The sequence below is a fragment of the Zingiber officinale genome, chromosome 3B (genome assembly GCF_018446385.1).
Source record: "Zingiber officinale cultivar Zhangliang chromosome 3B, Zo_v1.1, whole genome shotgun sequence".
NCBI lineage: Eukaryota > Viridiplantae > Streptophyta > Magnoliopsida > Zingiberales > Zingiberaceae > Zingiber > Zingiber officinale.
Genome location: NC_055991.1, coordinates 29,111,394 through 29,132,296, shown reverse-complemented (window position 1 = coordinate 29,132,296; position 20,903 = coordinate 29,111,394). Strand labels below are relative to the sequence as shown.

Below are 20,903 nucleotides of genomic sequence, written 5' to 3'. Positions count from 1 at the left end.
GAAAAGTCCAAGTATGGAGACTTGGCACGGAGAAGTCCAAGTATGGAAGCTTGGCACATGGGAAGTCGGAGAGGGCTCGGTAGCTCGTTCTCCGGACTGTGGTCAGAGAGGGCTCGGGAGCTCGTTCTCTGGACCGGATGGAAGTCGGAGAGGGCTCGGTAGCTCGTTCCCCGAACTGTGGTCAGAGAGGGCTCGGTAGCTCGTTCTCTGGACCGGATGTGGAAAGTCCTGGTGAGTGAAGCCAGGCAGTGGGAAAGTCCTGGTGAGTGAAGCCAGGCAGTTGTGAAAACCCTAGTGAGTGAAGCTAGGTGAAAGTCCTGGTGAGTGAAGCCAGGCAGTGGGAAAGTCCTGGTGAGTGAAGCCAGGCAGTGGAAAAGTCCTGGTGAGTGAAGCCAGGCAGTTGGAAAGTCCTGGTGAGTGAAGCCGGGCAGATTGGAAATCCTGGTGAGTGAAGCCAGGTGAAAACCCTAGTGAGTGAAGCTAGGTGAAAGTCCTGGTGAGTGAAGCCGGGCAAGGGAAAATCCAGATGGATCAAGGGTGATCGGACATCTGGTGTTGAGAAGGTCAAGTAGGTCAAGGGAGTGACCGGATACTTGACACGAAGAGAAAAGCCCAAGTGGGTCAAAGGGATTGACCGGACACTTGGTGGGGAGTCTTAGCAGGTCAAGGGAGTGACCGGATGCTAAGCATGATGTACCAATAGATCAAGGTTGATCGGATATTGGTTTGGACTTGGTTTGGGCAAAAACCAAGACCTGGATCGGTCTGGTGACCGATCCAGTGATACTGTGGTTTCCTGATCGGTCTGGAGACCGATCAGAAAGCGATCAGTGACTCTGTAAGCTTACTGATCAGTCTGGGGACCGATCAGCAGGAAGCCTGATCGGTCCCTGGGACCGATCAGGGTACGCACAGAGAGTTGGGCAACTCTCTGTGAAGCATTCTGATCGGTCTGGGGACCGATCAGCATAGAGCCTGATCGGTCCCCACAACCGATCAGATCAGCCCCAGACCGATCAGGGTGATGCCTGATCTGTCTGGCGCTAACCGTTGAGAGACAACGGCTAGATTCTTCTGCTGTTTTTGGCCTCTGTTCTTCTCGCAGGTGGATGCAGGCTATAAAAGGGCTGAGGGCTTCTACAGTGGAGACTCTCTCTAACGCTTCTACTTCTCCGAAGCTTCTGCTTCTTCTTGTTCCTGCCTCTTCTTCTTGCTGCTGCAAGTTCTTCTGCGAGCTTTGCTGAGCTCTTCATTCCTGAAGCTTTTTGTGAGCTTCCACTCGGCTGGGACCAACTGATCAGTTGCTGTTGCTGTTGCTGTTGTGGTTGGATCCGAGAAGCTGCTGCTTCATCCAGTCGAAGAGAAGGCAAGTAAGCGAAGGTGTTTCATACATTTGTATTGTATTTTGCTTCTTGCTGCTTTCTACTCCTGTATTGCTTTTGCAAAACATTGTGGCGAGGTTTCTCCACCCAGAAGGAGTGTTACATTAGCCGGTTCTCCGGGGTCTCATCCACCGACGGATTGATAGGCTTCGTCCACCTTACGGACACGCCGAGGAGTAGGAGTATCATCTCCGAACCTCGTTACATCTTCGTGTTGAGGTTTGCTTCTCCTTTTTCGTTTCTATTTGTTATTTCCGCTGCACTAACCCTAATCGTAGGAAGAAACGAAAGAATTTGGGGCGGCTATTCACACCCCCCCCCTCTCTAGCCGCGATCATCGGTCCTAACACTATATTCATTTCATTTGCAATCTCTTTAGCAGAAATCATAGCAGATATAAATCCATTTTCTCTATAATCATTAAAAAAAGAAACAAAACCTTTTAACTGATCTAATGCAATAGCAATGTTCATATCTTTATAATGTAAAAATTTACTAACAGTGTTAACTGCAAATAATATATCATACCAAATAACCATACCTAATAGAAATTCAAAATTTTCAAACTCATATGTTGCTAAAGAATTTGCTTCACTTTTTGTTTTAGGATCATCATTAGTTTCTGCAAGTTTATATAAAGCTTCTTTTATCTGCGGAGCTTGATATTTTATTGCTTTAACGCTTTCAAGATGACTTTCCCAACGTGTTTGTGATAATGGTTTAAGAGTTAAATTAGAAACATGGTCTTGTAAAATTTTCCATCTTTTTGTAGAAGAAGAAAATAATGAGTAAATACGTTGTATCACACCAAAAAATGTTATAGCACTAGGACAAGAATTAGCCATATCACATAGTACTAAATTAAGACTATGACAACCACATGATGTATAAAAAGCCCTAGAATTTATATCTAACAATCTCTTTTGTACACCTTGTTGTTTACCTTTCATATTAGCTTCATTATCATATCCTTGTCCTCTTATGTCATTCACATCCAATTCAATTTTCTTTATTATATTAATAAGCGTATCAAAAAGACCTTTTCCTGATATATCATCTACTTTTAAAAATTCTATAAAATATTCTTCTATTTTGATTGGACTTGTTGAAATATCTACGCATCTTAATATAAGAGACATTTGTTCTTGATGACTTACATCAGGAGTACAATCAAGTATAACTGAAAAGTATTTTGCTTCTTTTATTTTTTTAATTATAATATTATTTACTTCTTTTCCTAATATATTTATTAACTCAGTTTGTATATTATGACCAAGATAATGATTATGAATTTTACCATTTTGAATACGTTTAAGGTGTTCTTGTATTATAGGATCAAATTCTGCTATCATTTCAATTAAACCTAAAAAATTTTCATTGTTATCTTGATAAATTTTCTCATTTGTGGCACGGAATGCCAAATTATTTTTTGCAAGATTTTTAACTATAGCAATAGTTCTTATTAATACATTCTTCCAATGTTCTTTTTCCTTATTTATTTTTTCTTGTAAATTTTGATCAATGGTTTTATTTTTAAGCAATCTCATTTCAATATCAAACCAAATATTCATATTTATAATATGTTCACTGCTTGTTTCATGACTTTTAAGCTTGGCACTATGATTTTTCCAATCACGACACCCTTCGTTTGGTAATTGAATTGTAATTGATTTTTGACTAAATAATTTACAATAAAAACAAAATACTTTATCTAATTCTTTTGAATATATTAACCATTTTCTATCATGTTTTTCTCCATTTGGTAATTTTCGAATGTAATGAATTATAGAAAAATGTCTAGAACTTTATCATTTGGAAAAGAAATATTGATTTCTCTAATTGGGCCCTTCAACTAATAAATCTATTAAATTTGTATTTATATTTTTCCATTGTACTAGATCATATATATTTTGAATAATAGTTTCATCAATATTATTAAAAAAATTATTTTTATGATTTATTAAGTCGTCTTTTTCTTCTTCTAAATTATAATTATTTTCTTCATTAATATTAATATTAATATTCATTAGAAAGTTCTTGATAGATTTCTTTTTGTCCTAAAGTATTATCTTCCGGTGAAAATTCAATTAGTTTTTCATTTAAATTTTCAATTATATTATTTTCTGAGTTTTGATTTTGATTATTAATAATAAATCTATCGAGTGCGCCTTTTTGAGATTGAATAAATTCTTCTATTTTTTTTTCATACGTTTCATATATCCAGAATCATATTTTTTCATAGACATATTTATATTAAAATAATATTAGAAAAGAAAATATAAGTCTCTATTATTTTATCAAAATAAAATTACTTAGAATTAAATGAACAATAAAATCTGATTTACGCCGTGTAATTTTAATTTGATGATATTTCAAACTGATTACTGAGTATTACCTACACAAATATAATAAAAAAGATAAAATATTAAATTTGATTTGAATCGGTTAATTTAAGCCGTTTATATTTTATAATAAATTATACTTAACAAATATATAATAAATGAGATAAGTGCATAAATCAAGTTTACGATGGTAGTAATTTGTTTGCAAGAGAGGAAAAATGAGAAAAAAAATTTTCATACAACTTCTAATAATCTATTTTTCCAACCATATTTCATATTTGGATCCATTTCATCAAGACATCAATAATTTATTATTCATACAGAACAATAAAGAACATTTCAAGTGATCCGGCGGTTAGAACAGGGGACCCCTATTTTGAGGGGCCAGGTGGCCGACCGGAGAAGGATGGGCCGGCCGGGACCTCCAAGGGGGCTGACTGGAGAAGGATGGGCCGGCCGGGACCTCCAAGGGGGCTGACCGGAGAAGGATGGGCCGGCCGGGACCTCCCGGCCGGCCGACCGAGGAATATCTGACGGTAAAAGGCGCCCCGGCAGGAGTCGGGGTTCCGACGCTGAGTGGAACAGTAGCAAGACGCCGAGCGGAAGGCCTAAGAGAAGGTGATGCTGCTAACAGTCCCTACATAGCGCCCTATCGAAAATATCCCCAGCATATCGATGTCAACGGCAAGCCGGACGTGGTGTGAGTGCCGTCCGGCCGGCGCGTAAGATGAGGGCTGGCCGGACGAACTCTCCGTCAAGCCGGCCTGCCGGACGCCCCGGCCTGCCGGACGCCCCGGCCTGTGGTCGGTAGAGAAGGGCAAGAACATCTTATGACAACTGTCAAGTCCTATGGCTAGGCCATACTTCAAGTCTGACAACGAGATGTTCTGTTGTCCCATCGAGGACGTGCTTGGACTGTAGCAGTATGACGTCAGGTAAGCTTTCTGACAGACACATACCTAGGTATGGGCTGCGGACGTGCAGGCGCCTTGGTGGACGTGCAGGAGCTCTCTCACCGCTCTATATAAAGAGCCTCATATTTCGCCGGAGGTACACGTTCGAGACCTTTTGGAGCCACTTTTTACATTGCTTGCTTGCCTGACTTGAGCGTCGGAGGGTCACCGCCGGGAACCCCTTCCCGGCCCGACTTCTGTGCAGGTTCGCCAGAGCTTCGTGAGACTAGCCGGAGATCTACATCGGCGACCCGGAGAGCGCCACGTGTCCAGCGTCCGTTGATTCAACATTCGGACAGGATCAATTTGGCATCGTCTGTGGGAACGCTCCTGCATCCGATCGGAAGCAATAGACGAGGCTGGACGACCGCCCGCGATGATGCTCTCCACGAAGGAGCTCGACGCTCTAATCAAGGCAAGAGCAGCTAAGCTCGTGGAGCAACAGAGAGAGAATGCGCAAGCCGAGCGGCTGAAGCAACAAACAACGTCAGCATCAGGTGGCCGAGCGGAGGCAATGATCCCCGAGCGGATGTCTCCCCCGAGACAATGATTCAACCGGCATTCAAGGGGGACCACCGCCGAGCGGATGAAGATGGATTGGGACTTGGATCAACCATGAAGCGCAAATTATCTCTAGCCTTTCCGGGGCAGGATGAAAGGTGCGCCAATGTAATGTATGCTGTATACTTTCCGTTTGGCTGTATATTTGAAATGCAGGAAGCAAAATGTTAAAAAACGCAATTGGCATTATCCGCCAAACGGCCTATCTCCATGATATATAAGATCCGAGCCACCGACTCAATGGCGGAGACCCCGTGCCGATCGGCCGGGCATATAGTTACACGAGTCAAAAACTCAATGGCGGAGACCCCGTGCCGATCGGCCGGGCGTATAGTTACACGAGTCAAAAACTCAATGGCGAAGACCCCATGTCGTTCGGCCGGGCGTAAAAATTATCCGAGCCAAGTCATCGAAGACGAAGACCCCTCGTCGCTCGGTAGGGCGTATATCATCCGTGTTAAAATTAGTCTTAGAGGCCGTCGATCTCCGACGTTAAAAATCGAGAGACGAGCCGGCGTCTATAAACGTCCGAGCTGAAGACCGTCGAGCTCCGACGTTAAATATCGAGAGACGAGCCGGCGTCTATAAACGTCTGAGCGGAAGGCCGTCGAGCTCCGACGTTAAATATCGAGAGATGAGCCGGCGTCTATAAACGTCCGAGCGGAAGGCCGTCGAGCTCCGACGTTAAATATCGAGAGACGAGCCGGCGTCTATAAACGTCCGAGCGGAAGGCCGTCGAGCTCCGACGTTAAATATCGAGAGATGAGCCGGCGTCTATAAACGTCCGAGCGGAAGACCGTCGAGCTCCGACGTTAAATATCAAGAGACGAGCCGACGTCTATAAATGTCCGAGCGGAAGGCCGTCGAGCTCCGACGTTAAATATCGAGAGACGAGCCGGCGTCTATAAACGTCCGAGCGGAAGACCGTCGAGCTCCGACGTTAAATATCAAGAGACGAGCCGGCGTCTATAAACGTCCGAGCGGAAGACCGTCGAGCTCGACGTTAAATATCGAGAGCAGCGGCGTCTATAAGCGTCCGAGCGGAAGACCGTCGAGCTCGGCGTTAAATATCGAGAGACGCGGCGTCTATAAACGCGTCCGGCGGAAGGCCGCGAGCTCGGCGTTAAATATCGAGACGAGCGGCGTCTATAAATGTCCGAGCGGAAAACCGCCGAGCTCCGGCGTTAAATATCGAGAGCGAGCGGCGTCTATAAAGCGTCCGGCGGAAGACCGCCGAGCTCCGGCCGAATATATCGAGAGACGAGCCTCTCTCGAGCCGGCGTCTATAAACGTCCGAGCGGAAGGCCGTCGAGCTCTGACGTTAAATATCGAGAGACGAGCCGGCGTCCGAGCGGAAGACCGTCGAGCTCCGACGTTAAATATCGAGAGACAAGCCGGCGTCTATAAACGTCCGAGCGGAAGACCGTCGAGCTCCGACGTTAAATATCGAGAGACGAGTCTGCGTCTATAAACGTCCGAGCGGAAGACCGTCGAGCTCCGACGTTAAATATCGAGAGACGAGCCGGCGTCTATAAACGTCAGAGCGGAAGGCCGTCGAGCTCCGACGTTAAATATCGAGAGACAAGCCGGCGTCTATAAACATCCGAGCGGACTAATGTAGCGATCATTACTCAGTCAGATCGGCAGTCCAGTCAGTCGGACTTCGCCTCCTTCGACTAGACTCGAGGGGGAGGCAAGTGATCCGGCGGTTAGAACAGGGGACCCCTATTTTGAGGGGCCAGGTGGCCGACCGGAGAAGGATGGGCCGGCCAGGACCTCTCGGCCGGCCGACCGAGGAATATCTAACGGTAAAAGGCGCCTCGGCAGGAGTCGGGGTTCCGTCGCTCAGTGGAACAGTAGCAAGACGCCGAGCGGAAGGCCTAAGAGAAGGTGATGCTGCTAACAGTCCCTACATAGCGCCCTATCGAAAATATCCCCAGCATATCGATGTCAACGGCAAGCCGGACGTGGTGTGAGTGTCATCCGGCCGGCGCATAAGATGAGGGCTGGCCGGACGAACTCTCCGTCCAGCCGACCTGCCGGACGCCCCGGCCTGTGATCGGTAGAGAAGGGCAAGAACATCTTATGACAGCGGTCAAGTTCTATGGCTAGGCCATAATCCAAGTCTGACAACGAGATGTTCTGTTGTCCCATTGAGGACGTGCTTGGACTGTAGCAGTATGACGTCAGGTAAGCTTTCTGACAGACACATACCTAGGTATGGGCTGCGGACGCGCAGGTGCCTTAGTGGACGTGCAGGAGCTCTCTCACCGCTCTATATAAAGAGCCTCATACTTCGCCGGAGGTACACGTTCGAGACCTTTTGGAGCCACATTTTACATTGCTTGCTTGCCTGACTTGAGCGTCGGAGGGTCGTCGCCGGGAACCCCTTCCCCGCCCGATTTCTGTGCAGGTTCGCCGGAGCTTCGTGAGACTAGCCGGAGATTTACATCGGTGACCCGGAGAGCGCCACGTGCCCAGCGTCCGTTGATTCAACATTCGGACAGGATCATCAAGAATGAAGAAAAAATTAAAAAAATATTACTTGGCGATTAAGGAATGCGAAGGGTGTTTTGTTGTATTCAGTATTTTGAGACTGAAAGAATCACCGTCGAGATGATGAGAGACAAAAAATACAGATTACAGAGGATGAAACTTAAAGGATGAAAATATGAGCAGGATGAGACTTGAGAGTATGAGACTATAGAATGAAAAGTAGTTTTATATAGAATTATATGAGAATTATATAATTAATTGAAGTTTGAATAGGTGGTTGTACAGTGTGTTACTGCATGCTGCATGGAAATCGAAGCGGCAGTATGCTTGTGCAATGTGCACAGCAAAAAATAGAAGCGGCGACGGTACATTAAATATCACTGTGCACGCCTGCACGGCAATCGAAGCGCCGAAGCGGCCTTGAAATGAAACGTCTACTTTTAATTAAAATTAAATTTTAATTATTAAATATATTTTTAAAAAATCTAATATTAATGGGCTCCAATTATATTGAGGCCCTAGGCATAGGCTTATAAGGCCTATGCCTTCAGCCGAGCCTGCTTCAATCTCTTGCTCACAAACATTGCTGAGCCGATATTCATGTGGTAGATTTGCAGATTGAGCATGGGTTGAATTCTTACGAAAATTATGGAAATATCTTTCTATATGAGGGTCTGTTCGGTACCTGATTTACTCCCTTCTAATAGTGTGAGGCAATTGTGAGAGATTGATAGGACGACAGATTTCACCTATTACAAAATTCAATTCTTCAATCTCTTGACTTAGTACACAAGAAAACAAACCAGGAACGACCAAAGTCAATAAAAATGAGACCAAAGCATCGACTCTCGTCCTCATTGCCTATCACGGATTAAAGCAGAGCAAGCTTGTTGAAGGACAGAGAGAAAGCATGAGTTGAAAGAGCAAGCTTGTCATCGCCATTGTTGATCGTTGGGATGGGTAGCCTGGGAAAGACTACACTTGCTCAGCAAGTTTTCAATGACGAGAGAGTGAAAGCTTATTTTGGAAATTTTCATATGTGGAAAGTTGTTGGAGCAGTGAATTTTATCCTACAAAGATAATGAAGTCTGTTTTAGACTGGTTACCGGTGCACCAGTCAACATCTAAGAACCAAAGTCACTGATGAGGGAACTAGAAAAAGCCTTTATCAGAGAAGAGATTTCTGCTTGTATTGGATGATGTATGGTATGAAGATGCATTCAGTGGAGGGCATTGAAAGCAAGCTTAACAATGAGAAAGTGTTTTTTACCTGAGATGGTCCATCTAAGTCAGTTTGTCCTCCCATAATTGAAAATCTTGAGGGTGTTAGATTTAAGTGATAGCATCAGTTGGAAAATTTGATACATTACCTCAACTTGTCTAGGAATAAGATTAAAGTTCTACCTGATGCCATTACTCTTCTCCAGAATTTGCGATATCTCAATCTCACTCAAAATCCCCTTCAAGAGTTATCAAAAAAATTAAGGAATATGCCAAACCTTTGGTATCTTCATTTCGATTGTGATTATTTTGACTCGCATGCCCCCTGGATTGTCAGGACAGATTAGTCTTTGAAGTTTATCATGCTTTTATTAGTGATAATAGAATTGGCTCATGTTCAATTAGAGAACATGAGAATTTGAAACTTCATGGAGAAATGGAAATCAAATTTTCTGAAAATTTCAGTAATTATTCTTGTCACCCCTAGGGGTATAGTTCCCAATACCTCATTTGGTGATAATATAATGTAAAAAATCTTAAGAATCATTTAAACATAATAAACAGGAAATTTATCAATTTTGTATATATCATATTTTTTCTAGACAACAAAACTATATAAGTAACATGACATATGAAATAAATTATAAATACAACGAAATGAAAATAAAGCATACTAGAAATCAGCATGTTGAGATCTCTGAGCAATTTTATGTAAATCCGAGACCAACTATAATATTAAAAAGATCCATGTAGTTGTAGAACTAGAGGCCAAGGAATGCAGACAGTAAGCCAAATGGCTAAGTGAGTAATTAGAAAAGATGTGCATGAATTTAATCTTGTTTAAGAAATCAGAGAAGTAGAGTAAATCATAATATCTTATTACAACTTTTGTAAGTACCCCGGGTGAGTTTTGATGTGATTAACCAGGTTAAGTTAGGTCATGTTATTTTTAATCCTTGTGTCTAAGTGTGTAAGAACTAGGAACATAAGAAGTCGAGAAGAAGATGCAGTTAGCGAGAAGTATGGAATAAGAAGTGAATCGACAAACTCGGTGCATACAAGGGACAAGGTGCTACGGAAAAGTACATCGGGGGACGAGAAGAATGCACGAGGTGTTTCCGATGGATGAGAAACTGGAGCGAAAGACTGTTCAAGGAGAAGGTCGGAGTTGGGTTCAGGTGAGCTTAATTTTGAATGACCGGAAAATCGCCCAAGCGACTGGAGCATCAGCTGAACAAGTCAACACAAAATTGACTTGCCCAAGCGCTTGGACTAAGTCTAGGCGCCCGGACTCTAGGTGCTCGGACTGCCCTAGGTCAGCGCAGGGCGCCTCTTCGAGTCGTTGCAGCGTGGTTAGGTCTTGGGTCCACGTCAGCAACACTCCAAGCGCTCAGATTAGTCTATGCGCCCGGACAAGGATAAAATTTTATCTTCAAGTCGTTGTGAAACTGATAAACTTGTATCGCAGGAGGCGCTCGGATCGGGTCTAAGCGCCCGAAAGTGCCACGTCGTCAAAACAGCTATTTTGGACCAGTGGGATATAAATAGAACCCTGGTCCTAAGAGTTCAGAACAACACACTTTCTATAATCTCATTTCCAATTATGTGCTTTTAATTTTTGCTTTCAAAGCTTGTATGAAGCTTCTCCGCCTCCGATGATTCACTCGTAGAAGGAGATCTTAGTGAGCTTTCATTGCCTTAGCTTGGATTAGCAATCATCTGATTGCAAACCAAGTAAATCTGGTTGTCTCGTATTTCCTTTATGTATTTCATTTTACTTTAATTAAGTGTGTATCTGCTAAAGCCCAAAGATGACAAAGGTTAACTTCTATTTCAGGCAATTCACCATCTCTTGTTGGCTGCATCAAGACCAACAAATAGTATTAGGCATTCGGACACCTCAAAAGAACTAATCGTCAACTAAAGTAACACGAAGATGGCCAGAGCGAGTATTCACCCGCCAAAGTTTGAGGAAAATTTAGCCACATGGAAGAAAAGAATGGACGTATTTTTTAAGTCTGATTTTGAAATTTTATTAACAATCATATATGGATTTGTAGCACTCAAAGATCAATACGGAGTAGAGAAGGAAGAGTATCTTTGGAACAAGGAGCAGACCGATGTAGAAAACGGTAAAGCAGAATTCCATCTACTTACCGTATTATCGTCCCAAGAAGTTAATCACATCAGAACCTATGACACAGCAAAAGAACTTTGGGAGAAGTTCCTGGAACTACAGTAAGGTACCTCAGAGGCTAAACTAACAAGACACGACCTACTCTGAAACTAGCTAAGCAACCTCTGGCTGGAAAAAGGGGAAACAGTAGCTCATCTACACGCAAAGATCAAGGAGCTGATCATCGAACTCAACAACCTCGGAGAAACGGTAAGAAACTGGGATTCAATAAGGTATACTCTAAATGCACTCTTGAGAACAACAGAATGGGCATCGATAGTCGACGCCTACTACATCTCCAAGGATTTAGAGGTAAGTAATTTAGAAGAATTATTTTCTACCTTTAAATTATATGAATCTAGATGTGCAGACTCAAGAAAAGAAAAAAAGTCGACCCAGAACTTAACATTCAAAGCTGAGAAGATTGAACCGGACTTTGACACATTCCTCGATGAAGATGAAAAGGCTTACGTGGTAAGAAAATTTTCAAAATTCTTTAAAACTAACAAATTCAACAAGTTTCAGGCAAAGAAGCTTCCACAAAACAAAAGAAAAGTATGATGCTACAACTGCGATGAGGAAGGACACATAAAAGAGAACTGTCTGAAGTTAAAAGTCAAAGAAAAAAGATCAAGCAAGCCGAAACAAAGGAGAAGTATGTCGAACTAGTACTAATGGCGAGTCATCAAGAGGAGAGCATCGATGAAGGAGGAGCTACTTCAGAGGAAAACAACGATGAAGAGGGAGAGTCAAACTTCGTGACTGACATGGTAAGTCAGATATGCATTCTTACTCCTAACTAACTTTATGAAGGTATAAAATCAATGTCTAAATCGTTATGTAAGTTTAAAGCTAAGAATATCAAATTGAAAATGGAAAATGTGAATTTGAAAATAATCTTAGCTAAAGATGTTCACTAGAAGAATTTGATGAAGTTAAAAATGAAAATGCAAAATTAAAAGAACAAATAAAATTATTGAAAAAGAATGATACATGCTAAAATTCAAATTTTTTCTAAAATTCAAATTTTAGAAATTATGGTAGGCTTAACTGGTATTTACGAAATCATAGGGGCCAAATTATAAAAGTAAATAAAAAATTTATTCTGAGAAAGTATTTGAGTCTAAATTAATTTTTATCCATGCCTCAAATATAAATTTAGCTCGCTTTTAATATTGCTGGAAAAATTAAATAATTTCGTACACTTACTCTTGATAATTTAGGTTGAAATTTTTTCTGTGTAAAATAAAAAACATTATCCACTCATAGAAATATTTTCAAAATTTTCTTCTTGTTATATGTATTTTAAAAATTCTTCTTTCAAAAATGAGTTTTGACAATTTAAAATGAGTAGAAAATTGATTTTTCAAAATAATATTTTTTATATAATCATGAGTTATGTTTTTTGTTAGAGTAAAAATTTTAAGAATTTTTTTAAAAGTTATTCGATTTTTTATGAACTTTTAATCAAAAAATGTAATTTAAATTTTAAAATTATTTTGGAGATTAGTTTAAAAAATTTTGTTTTTTTTGGAGATTAATGTTGTATTTTGAATATTGAAAAAAATTAGTCAGTTTTTTAGACATGGAAAACTATTTTTAAAATTTCATTTTTGAAAACAATTCTATTTGTTTAAAATAATTTTTATGGTTAAAATAAAAAAAAATTATACTTGAAATTTTTATCATAGTTTTAAATTATTATGATTATCATTGAAAAAATATTTCAAGAATTTTAGACACATTAAAATAATTTTAAAATTATTTTTTTTAAAGTTCTTATTAATTGATTAAAAAATATTCCTTTTTGAATCTAATTTTCATAAAATTTGCGTATAACTGATGGTCATTTTTCTAACTATTTTTCCTTTTTTTTTTTTTTTTTTTTTTTTTTTTTTTTTTTTATGTGGTCGAAAAAATTAAAAATTAAGTTTAGGGAGAGGTATAGATTTTAAGATTCTTTACTAACTTTAATTGCAAACTTTATGTAGTTAATTGCAAAATCAATAGTTACTTATTTTATTATTTATTTTTCTTACTCTAACTTAATTTGGGTTGATGTACATAAAAAAAAAGAGATTACAAGTACCCCGGATGAATTTTGATGTGATCAACTAAATTAAGTTAGGTTCTGTTGTGTTTGATCCTTGTGTCTAAATGTGTAAGAATTTAGAATACAAGAAGTTGAACAGAAGACGCAGCTAGTGAGACGAATGACATGGAAAGCGAGTCGACGGTCTCGATGCATCTGAGGGACGAGGTGTTGCGGAATACATCGATGGACGAGAAAGATGCGTGTGACACTTCCGAGGGAAGAAAAACCGGAGCGGAAGACTTTTCAAGGAGAAGCCCATAATTGAATTCAGGTGAATTTAATTCTGGATGACATAAATGTAGAACCATAAAGTACGTTTAGCTACTTAATTTTATTTTGAGAAATGATATTCTTAAGGAAAAATCTCAAGGAAAACTCTTAAGGATAGACACATAAATGATGAGACCTATAAAAAATAAAATGATGGGTCTCATCATTTATGTGTCTATCTTTAAAAAATTTTCTTGAGATTTTTCCTTAAGAATATCATAGCTCTTTTATTTTATTGTCACGATAACATCCGTCCAACATTTACGTCTCAATTTCATTATTTATTTTCTTGTCTAACTTTGATAAAATATGGTGGCAAAATATAACTATTCTCATCCCAACGCCCCGTTAACTCTGACAAAACATACTTCAAGGATAGATGTGTCAAAGGGTGGCAAATTAAAGGTTCTATAAATAAATTAATCATTTAAAAGAATCTCCATCAAAATTCTTATTCTTCAATGAGAAATTATCTTGTGAATATGTTTTAGCATCTGAAAATATGATAACATCATTCGAGACTTGTTTAATTTTATTTTTATAATAAAATTCTTGTATAAAGTAATTCTTGTATCTGACGACCAAATTAAATAAATATCTCAGTCTTCGACACTAAATAACTCTTGCTAATTTTTTGAAGAGATGCATAATTTTATTGATTTGTGGTTTAGTGAAATAATTTATATTAAAACTAATGAAATCAATTAATCTTTTATTTTAAAAAGTATAAAAATTAAGCTATTAGAAAATGGACAATATTTCTTTTTTGTTTTTATTTATTGAATTATTTTAAAGCATGATAATCTTTCATCAAATAACTTGATGATTGAAATAGATAGAATTAAATTAAATTTCCAATCTTCCATTATTTATTAAATTAAATGGGTAATTGCTTTCTATTCTTAGAAAAGGTTACAATTTGTCAAATTATTTAAAAACTAACGGAGCCCGCTATTTTCTCCTAATTATTTATCTCAAACATAAAAAATACTAGTCAAATAAAATATGAAATTGCCTCTTATTGATTTTTAAAACAGAAAATCATGTATTAAATTGCCTTATTTAAATTTGAAGATAATTACGAACATTTTTTATAAAAAGAAAAAAAGACAGTAAATGGTGTATTTCGTAATAATCAAGTTCCTTTGAACATATCTTATATATTACGGGTATTTATTTTGGTAAAATCCTATAAAAATAATAATTTATTTTTATTTAAAAAAAAAAAGATAATTCAGCTAGTCCTGCTGAATTTATTGGGGAATTTTTAAGGAAAAAAGCAAAGACGTATTTTAATAATTATTAGTTATAAAGTCCACTTTCACAAATCTTATTGCTGTGATAAAATACTTTAGAAATAATATATTTTTTAATTTTTGAAAAAATAATTTATATTACTGCTGATTAATTATTCTTTTGAGTGCACGCTTAATTAAAAATTTTGTTTGAATTAGTTATTTTTTAATGCAATGAAAAAGCATGACATGCAAAAACTTCCGGTGAAAGCACTTATATAACATATAAGGTCTCTATAAAATTTGGCATAGTAAATTAGTAATTATCCGTATAATTTTAAATTGTTATTCTTACCCTTCTATAATTATAAATTAAGCTTAGTATGTGGAAAAATAAATATATTATAGAATATCAAATATATTAAATTTACTTACTAATTCGCCTTGATCCACTTATGGAAATCGTATATCTTCTCTCAGGCATGCTTTAATTTAGTTGATTTAGTCCATTTTAACTATGTGAAATTAATGTGCGTTTGTTGTGAAACTTTCTATTTGTTCTGTATCATTCATCAGATACAAGTTATTAAGTTATGACTTGTAAATTTGTTGTAACTTATTAAGACCTGAGATACTTTTTATGAATTTCTACGACTAATCAAATCAATTTTTTAATATTTATCCGTGAAACAAAATTCCTGGATATAATTTATAGTTCTTTAATTTGATTCCTGGGATGTTTTAAAAATTTAATAAAAAATATTAATTATTTTAAATATTATCTTAGATTATTTTATTATTTATTTAATTCATAAATAATAGATAAAGTTAGATCAAGTCTATGGGATGTGTTTGGTAAATATTTTACTAAGTCAAATCTTATCTTCAATTTAGTATATAAAAAGGAGGCGTTTTTGTTTTCTACCATTACAAAAACAATGTGCACATGTTTTCCTTTTTGGTTTTTTTGTAAATAAAACATTATGTATGTTACTAAATTATAAAGTGTAATAAGCCTTCTAACTTTAATTGTACTTTTGAATAGAGATTTGGGAATTTTATCTTTATTTTGATTTCATAAATTTATTATCTAATATTTTTTTAACATGTGAGTAGACACAAATTTAACATATTAATGTGATTATTATCTTGCTAATTTAATTTAAATGTATAAAAAATATTATATTTGTTTAAATTATTTATAATGAGCTAAAAATGAGACATTGTATGTACAAGTCTTATTTATTAAATTAATAATTTAACTCAATCAATGAATAATAAACTTAAAAACCTTCAAAGTTTACTTGGCTCAACTTATTTACGACTCTATTTCCTTATTCATATCTCATTAAAGTAAAAAAATATCACCGATACATATACTTTCATCCTTTTATGGAAGTAGTTTACAAGGAGAAAAGTTTTACGAGGAAAAACAATAAAGAGCCGAAAGTGATGAAAATACAAAAAAAAAAAAAAAGAATATTATCATTTTTTAAAGTTATTCCATTAAATCAAATTATCATTGTTAGTAATAAATGTTATTAATTTTAAATCCATAATAAATATATGATTTTAAATGCAGATTATCCAAATTGATTAGTAATAGGATGTTTTTAAATATATAAAATTATTACCATATGATATATATGTAAATAGGTAAATGGCGTGGATCTTCAACTTAAACTGCATTGGGCTAAGTTACAAAAATAATAATACACGAGATTTTAGAGCATAACGTCGTTTAGCGAATAAGATTGAGCTTGACTGAGTTATTTTCAATTATTCTTGATTATTTTAAATTTAGACTCAATATATTAATTTAAAAATTACTGAGGTGCATTGGGCTCTATCTAGTGCAACCAATTTTAACTATGCCACTATAAATAGGTAGTTATCTTTTACATTTATCAATTTAGATAATTATTAATAACAACTATATATCTTTAAGCTAATGGATAAGTATCTTTATGTTTTTTTTTTTTAAAAAAAAAACAAGTTTTAGTTATTAAGATATAATTTTATCATTAATTATTAACAGCAAAATTATCATGATTATCATCTCATCTTCTCTTTTATAGTTTAGCCGTATTAGTGATTAGATAAATATAAATTTTTCTAAAATATAGAGACATTTTAAAGATAAAAATAATAATAATTTTAAAGAACATAGAAATATAATAAATTTAGAGGGTGAAATTTAATTTTAAGATGGGTAAAATTGTAATTATAAGTTATTGCATCATTCATCTTAAAAAACCGAATCCAAATTCCAACGCCTTATAAAAGTTTAAAGCCCTTCCCCTTTTCTCGTTGCTAGCGAAGCTTAGCCGCTTTCTCGCTCATCTCACGGCGTGAGCGATTGAGCGACTGCCGGAGATGAAGTAGACGGCGGCGCGCTGTCTTTGGTCATCGCCAGCGTTAGAATCTGTATTCTTTTGATTGGGTTCCTATTTCCCTGTTTTTTTTCCTTGTTAATCTTCTGTTTATTTTGTCAAGAAACAAAGTTTCTATATATTCTTTTTCCTCTTCCGAACACGTTAAAAATATATCTCTTATTCTGATTTATGTTTTTGGCTTGAATCTTCCTGTCATTTTTTCTCATGATTGTTGATGAAATTGAAGACAGCGTGTTCTTTACATAATTTCTTGGTTGTTTTTTTTTCTTTTATTATTGTCTGTTTGATCATCTAATAACTAAGGTATATGATTGAATGCATTTATTTTTACCTTTTCTTTGTCTTCCTTTTTGTCTCATAATATCATACCTTACAGGCATTGGCAATGAGTCAATCTCGAGAAGCCATGCCTGGATCGTATGATGATCAACAATCATCCTCAATCTTCTTCGACAATTCCAACGATGAGCTCGATTCGATACTCATGTCCAACTGGGCCGACGGCGAACTGGAAAGCATGATGCTCGATTGGCAATTTGATGATCAAAAGTTTGTTCCGGATAGCTCGCAGATTATAGGAGATCATCAGGTTGCGACAGGAACGCAAAGTTTATCTGCAGGATGTGATGATCCCTCATTACAAGCATGTCAAGATGGGATGGCATCAGAAACCAAAGACATAGCTCCATTATCAGATATGTTCACTTCCTGTCTTGAACTCGAGCAAAGCTTCATCGATCCCCAGCTTTTCAAAGGATCTCCATTTTGGATTCCAAACTATACGGTATATGTGATATCGTAAATTAACATCAAAGTCCTTCAATTGCCATATGTAAACAAATTAAGGTTGAAGAAACTCAATACTGTTTCTTCTTCTTCTTCTTCTTCTTCTTCAGGTTCCAATTTCTCCTGGAAGCATGCATCAGCTTCCGGCAACGACTGCACCATTTCTAAATGGCTTATTAAATGATGAGATGTATGAAAATAATATTCTTCGAATGTTTTCCTCTGAGCCTCCCCAGGATCTTCCAGTTCCTGCCCAAAAGGTTATAAGCCATATACTCACTACAGCTTTCTTGATCAGTAAAGATCTATCTAGTTATTTTGAGCATGCGTGTTTTTAGTTTTTGAATGTTCAGCAAACAGAGCCATTGATGATGATGGAGGAGGCCATTCATCCGGTAGAGCCTGCGGCAGCGCCGGACTTGGCCAATCCGTCGACCATCATCAGTGATCAGCAGCAGGGCGCTGCCGGTATCGTTCAACCTACGAGAGGACCTCGTGCCGTTCTTGGTGCTTCAATTAAGGACGGATACAATTGGAGAAAGTATGGGCAAAAAAATGTGAAAGACAGCAATTCCCCCAGAAGCTATTACAAATGCACCTATCCTCACTGCAAAGTGACGAAAAAGGAAGAACGCTCTCCTCAAGGAAACGTCACTGAAATAGTCTACAAAGGGGGGAGACACAATCACCCCCGACCAAATCCCTCTTCTAGTGCTTCTTCATACCTCAAGCGTGATGCTCCTCTCAATGCCCGGCAACAGAACCAGTATGGCACTCGTTTTTTTTCGTCCAATCATTGAGCAAGAGAATGTTTGTCTTCTCCATTCTCCTTCTCCTTCTTCTATCTTATTTCATGTTCATGTCTAATTGGTCTCAGAAATATGGAATTCAATTCTACTGAAATAACGCGCCCATCTTCAAAATCCGGTCGGCAAGTTAAATATTTGGTCGTAGCACTCGCCGACATTGACGTTATCAATGACGGGTATCGTTGGCGCAAGTATGGCTCAAAGGTTGTGAAAGGAAACTCAAATCCAAGGTACAGTATCGGTTCTATTATTTGGGAAACTCCAACTGGTTCTTGTTAATTTAGAGACCAGATGAAAGAAGTATGAGAAGTTGATGTATGGGTGCAGGAGTTACTACAGGTGCACCAATTCAGGATGCAAAGCAAGGAAGCTCGTAGAGAGGTCGCCGGATGATTTAAAGAAGCTGATGACGACGTATGAAGGCACCCATAACCATGGAGTTCCAGGGCCTAAAAACAGCAGCACCGGTGGTTCATCTGTGAGGTCGTCTGCGCTTCCTCAAGCGAATGGCAGCCTTGTGCCGAGATTCGGGTGCCCCAATCTCATTTCTCCACCAAGGTCCCTCCCCAACCTACCTCCTTCTCTGGCACCATTACCCACGAGGATGCGGATGTCGGTGCCGATTCTTCCTCAGCTTAGCTCCTACTCGGGATTCCGTGGGCCTCTTCAGCCAGCTATGATGACGATGGTGATGCCCAAATTAGAGACCACAATTCAACCCCCTCCGTCGAAGACACAGCGACACAGCTGCCTCTGAACCCATGAATTGTTGATGGCCGGGTTCCCTCTACAACGTCAGATGTGAATATACATTAAAATGTTCTCTCTCTCTCTCTCTCTCTCTTTTTTTTTTTCTTTCTTTCCAATGCAAGACTCGCGTGAGCGATAAATTTCTTTAAGAAAAATGCTGGGACATGATAGGATGGAATGCTTGATTGGTTCATCATTTAGGGTTTAGGGATTATGATTTAGGGTCTACAAGACGAGGAAGGAAAATGCTACCTCTTTTGGAACAGAGCATTGTTAAAGCAGAGCACCAACAGCTACTTCTTTTGGACGTTTCTTCTTCTTCTTTGCTTCTCTTCTCTTCTCTTTTCCTCAAGTGACTCCCAGTTGCATCCTTGGTCCAAAGGAAGCTCGAGGAAGAAGAAAGAGATGTAACCGTGTGAAAAAAAAGTTCTAGCAGAAGAAGAAAAAGAGCAATAACCGCTATTGGTGCGTTATTTTAGTTGAAAAAACAATTAGTTTAACTTATTTTAGGCTCGGTTATTTTAATAAAAGTATTTTTCAAAACAATATTTTTAAATTTTCTAATGCTTATATTTTTTTCAAAAAATAATAGTTTTAAAAGTATATTTGTATTTTTATTAATAAAAATTAATTGATCATAATTTTCTACTTTATCAAAATTGAAATTTTAAAATTTTTTAATTTTGGCTAAAAGTATTCGATTACCATTCATACTTTAAAATCGAGGGAAAAACTATTAGAGTGCATGCTTGTTTGATACAAATGATATAGTGGTCAAAAGTTAAAATAATATGGCAGTCAAGGGCAAAGGAAGAGGGCATGCCCCACTTGACTTTGGCGCTCACCCAGCATTAGGTCTCTAGGGTTTAGCTCTTACAAGCTGGGCTATCAGAGGCCAACCAGTCCTTAAGCTGATCAAGCATAAGGAGCCTAGTACTTTACTGAAAAGGTAATACGTTTGGTTATTCAATAGTTGACTATGTCTTGAGGAGACCAACCTTATAGGTCGGACGGAATGTCAGACACATCCCACAATTAACCAAGCGTAAGTATGGTCAGGGTATAGTTGTATCGGTTAGCTTCTTCGAGACTCACAAATCTCTCTATGTATGTCCGACCAATTAAAAGGCAGGTCGGGCTCAAGGCTCACAAAGCTCTATATGCGTGCCTGACGAGGTAAAAGGTCGGCTGGGCTTTAGACACGTAATCTCATATTGCTACTTGGACGAATGGCCAATACTGAGACAAATATACAAGCGACCGACCTTTCTGGCCGACCGAGAGATACACAAGATAAGACATAATAGAGCGAACTATACAGAATATAACTGGGTAGCTTAAGGCAGAAGCAAATATAAAGGTGACTGATCTTATTGACCGGCCAAAAGATACTTAGCAGACAACATCCTAATAACTTGTCAGAATAAAAAA

At 37.8% G+C, this 20,903-nt stretch overlaps 1 protein-coding gene across 1 annotated transcript; it reads left to right on the top strand.

Annotated features, from left to right (window-relative positions):
- Window positions 1–17,024: 17,024 nt before the first annotated feature.
- LOC121968175 (WRKY transcription factor WRKY24-like) lies at window positions 17,025–19,705 on the top strand. Its single transcript, XM_042518650.1, has 6 exons — window positions 17,025–17,158; window positions 17,504–17,911; window positions 18,024–18,173; window positions 18,252–18,679; window positions 18,791–18,952; window positions 19,050–19,705. Exons 2-6 carry the CDS (start codon window positions 17,513–17,515, stop codon window positions 19,477–19,479), a joined length of 1,569 nt encoding a protein of 522 aa, XP_042374584.1. The 5' UTR covers window positions 17,025–17,158; window positions 17,504–17,512; the 3' UTR covers window positions 19,480–19,705.
- Window positions 19,706–20,903: the final 1,198 nt, after the last annotated feature.

What these genes read in the sequence shown, in the direction of transcription:
- LOC121968175 (XM_042518650.1), top strand. Translation starts at nt 17,513, where the DNA reads ATGAGTCAATCTCGAGAAGCCATGCCTGGATCGTATGATGATCAACAA. An exon ending in AATGCCCGGCAACAGAACCA is followed by an intron (nt 18,680 to 18,790) that starts GTATGGCACTCG and finishes AATTGGTCTCAG; the next exon opens with AAATATGGAATTCAATTCTA. An exon ending in AAAGGAAACTCAAATCCAAG is followed by an intron (nt 18,953 to 19,049) that starts GTACAGTATCGG and finishes GTATGGGTGCAG; the next exon opens with GAGTTACTACAGGTGCACCA.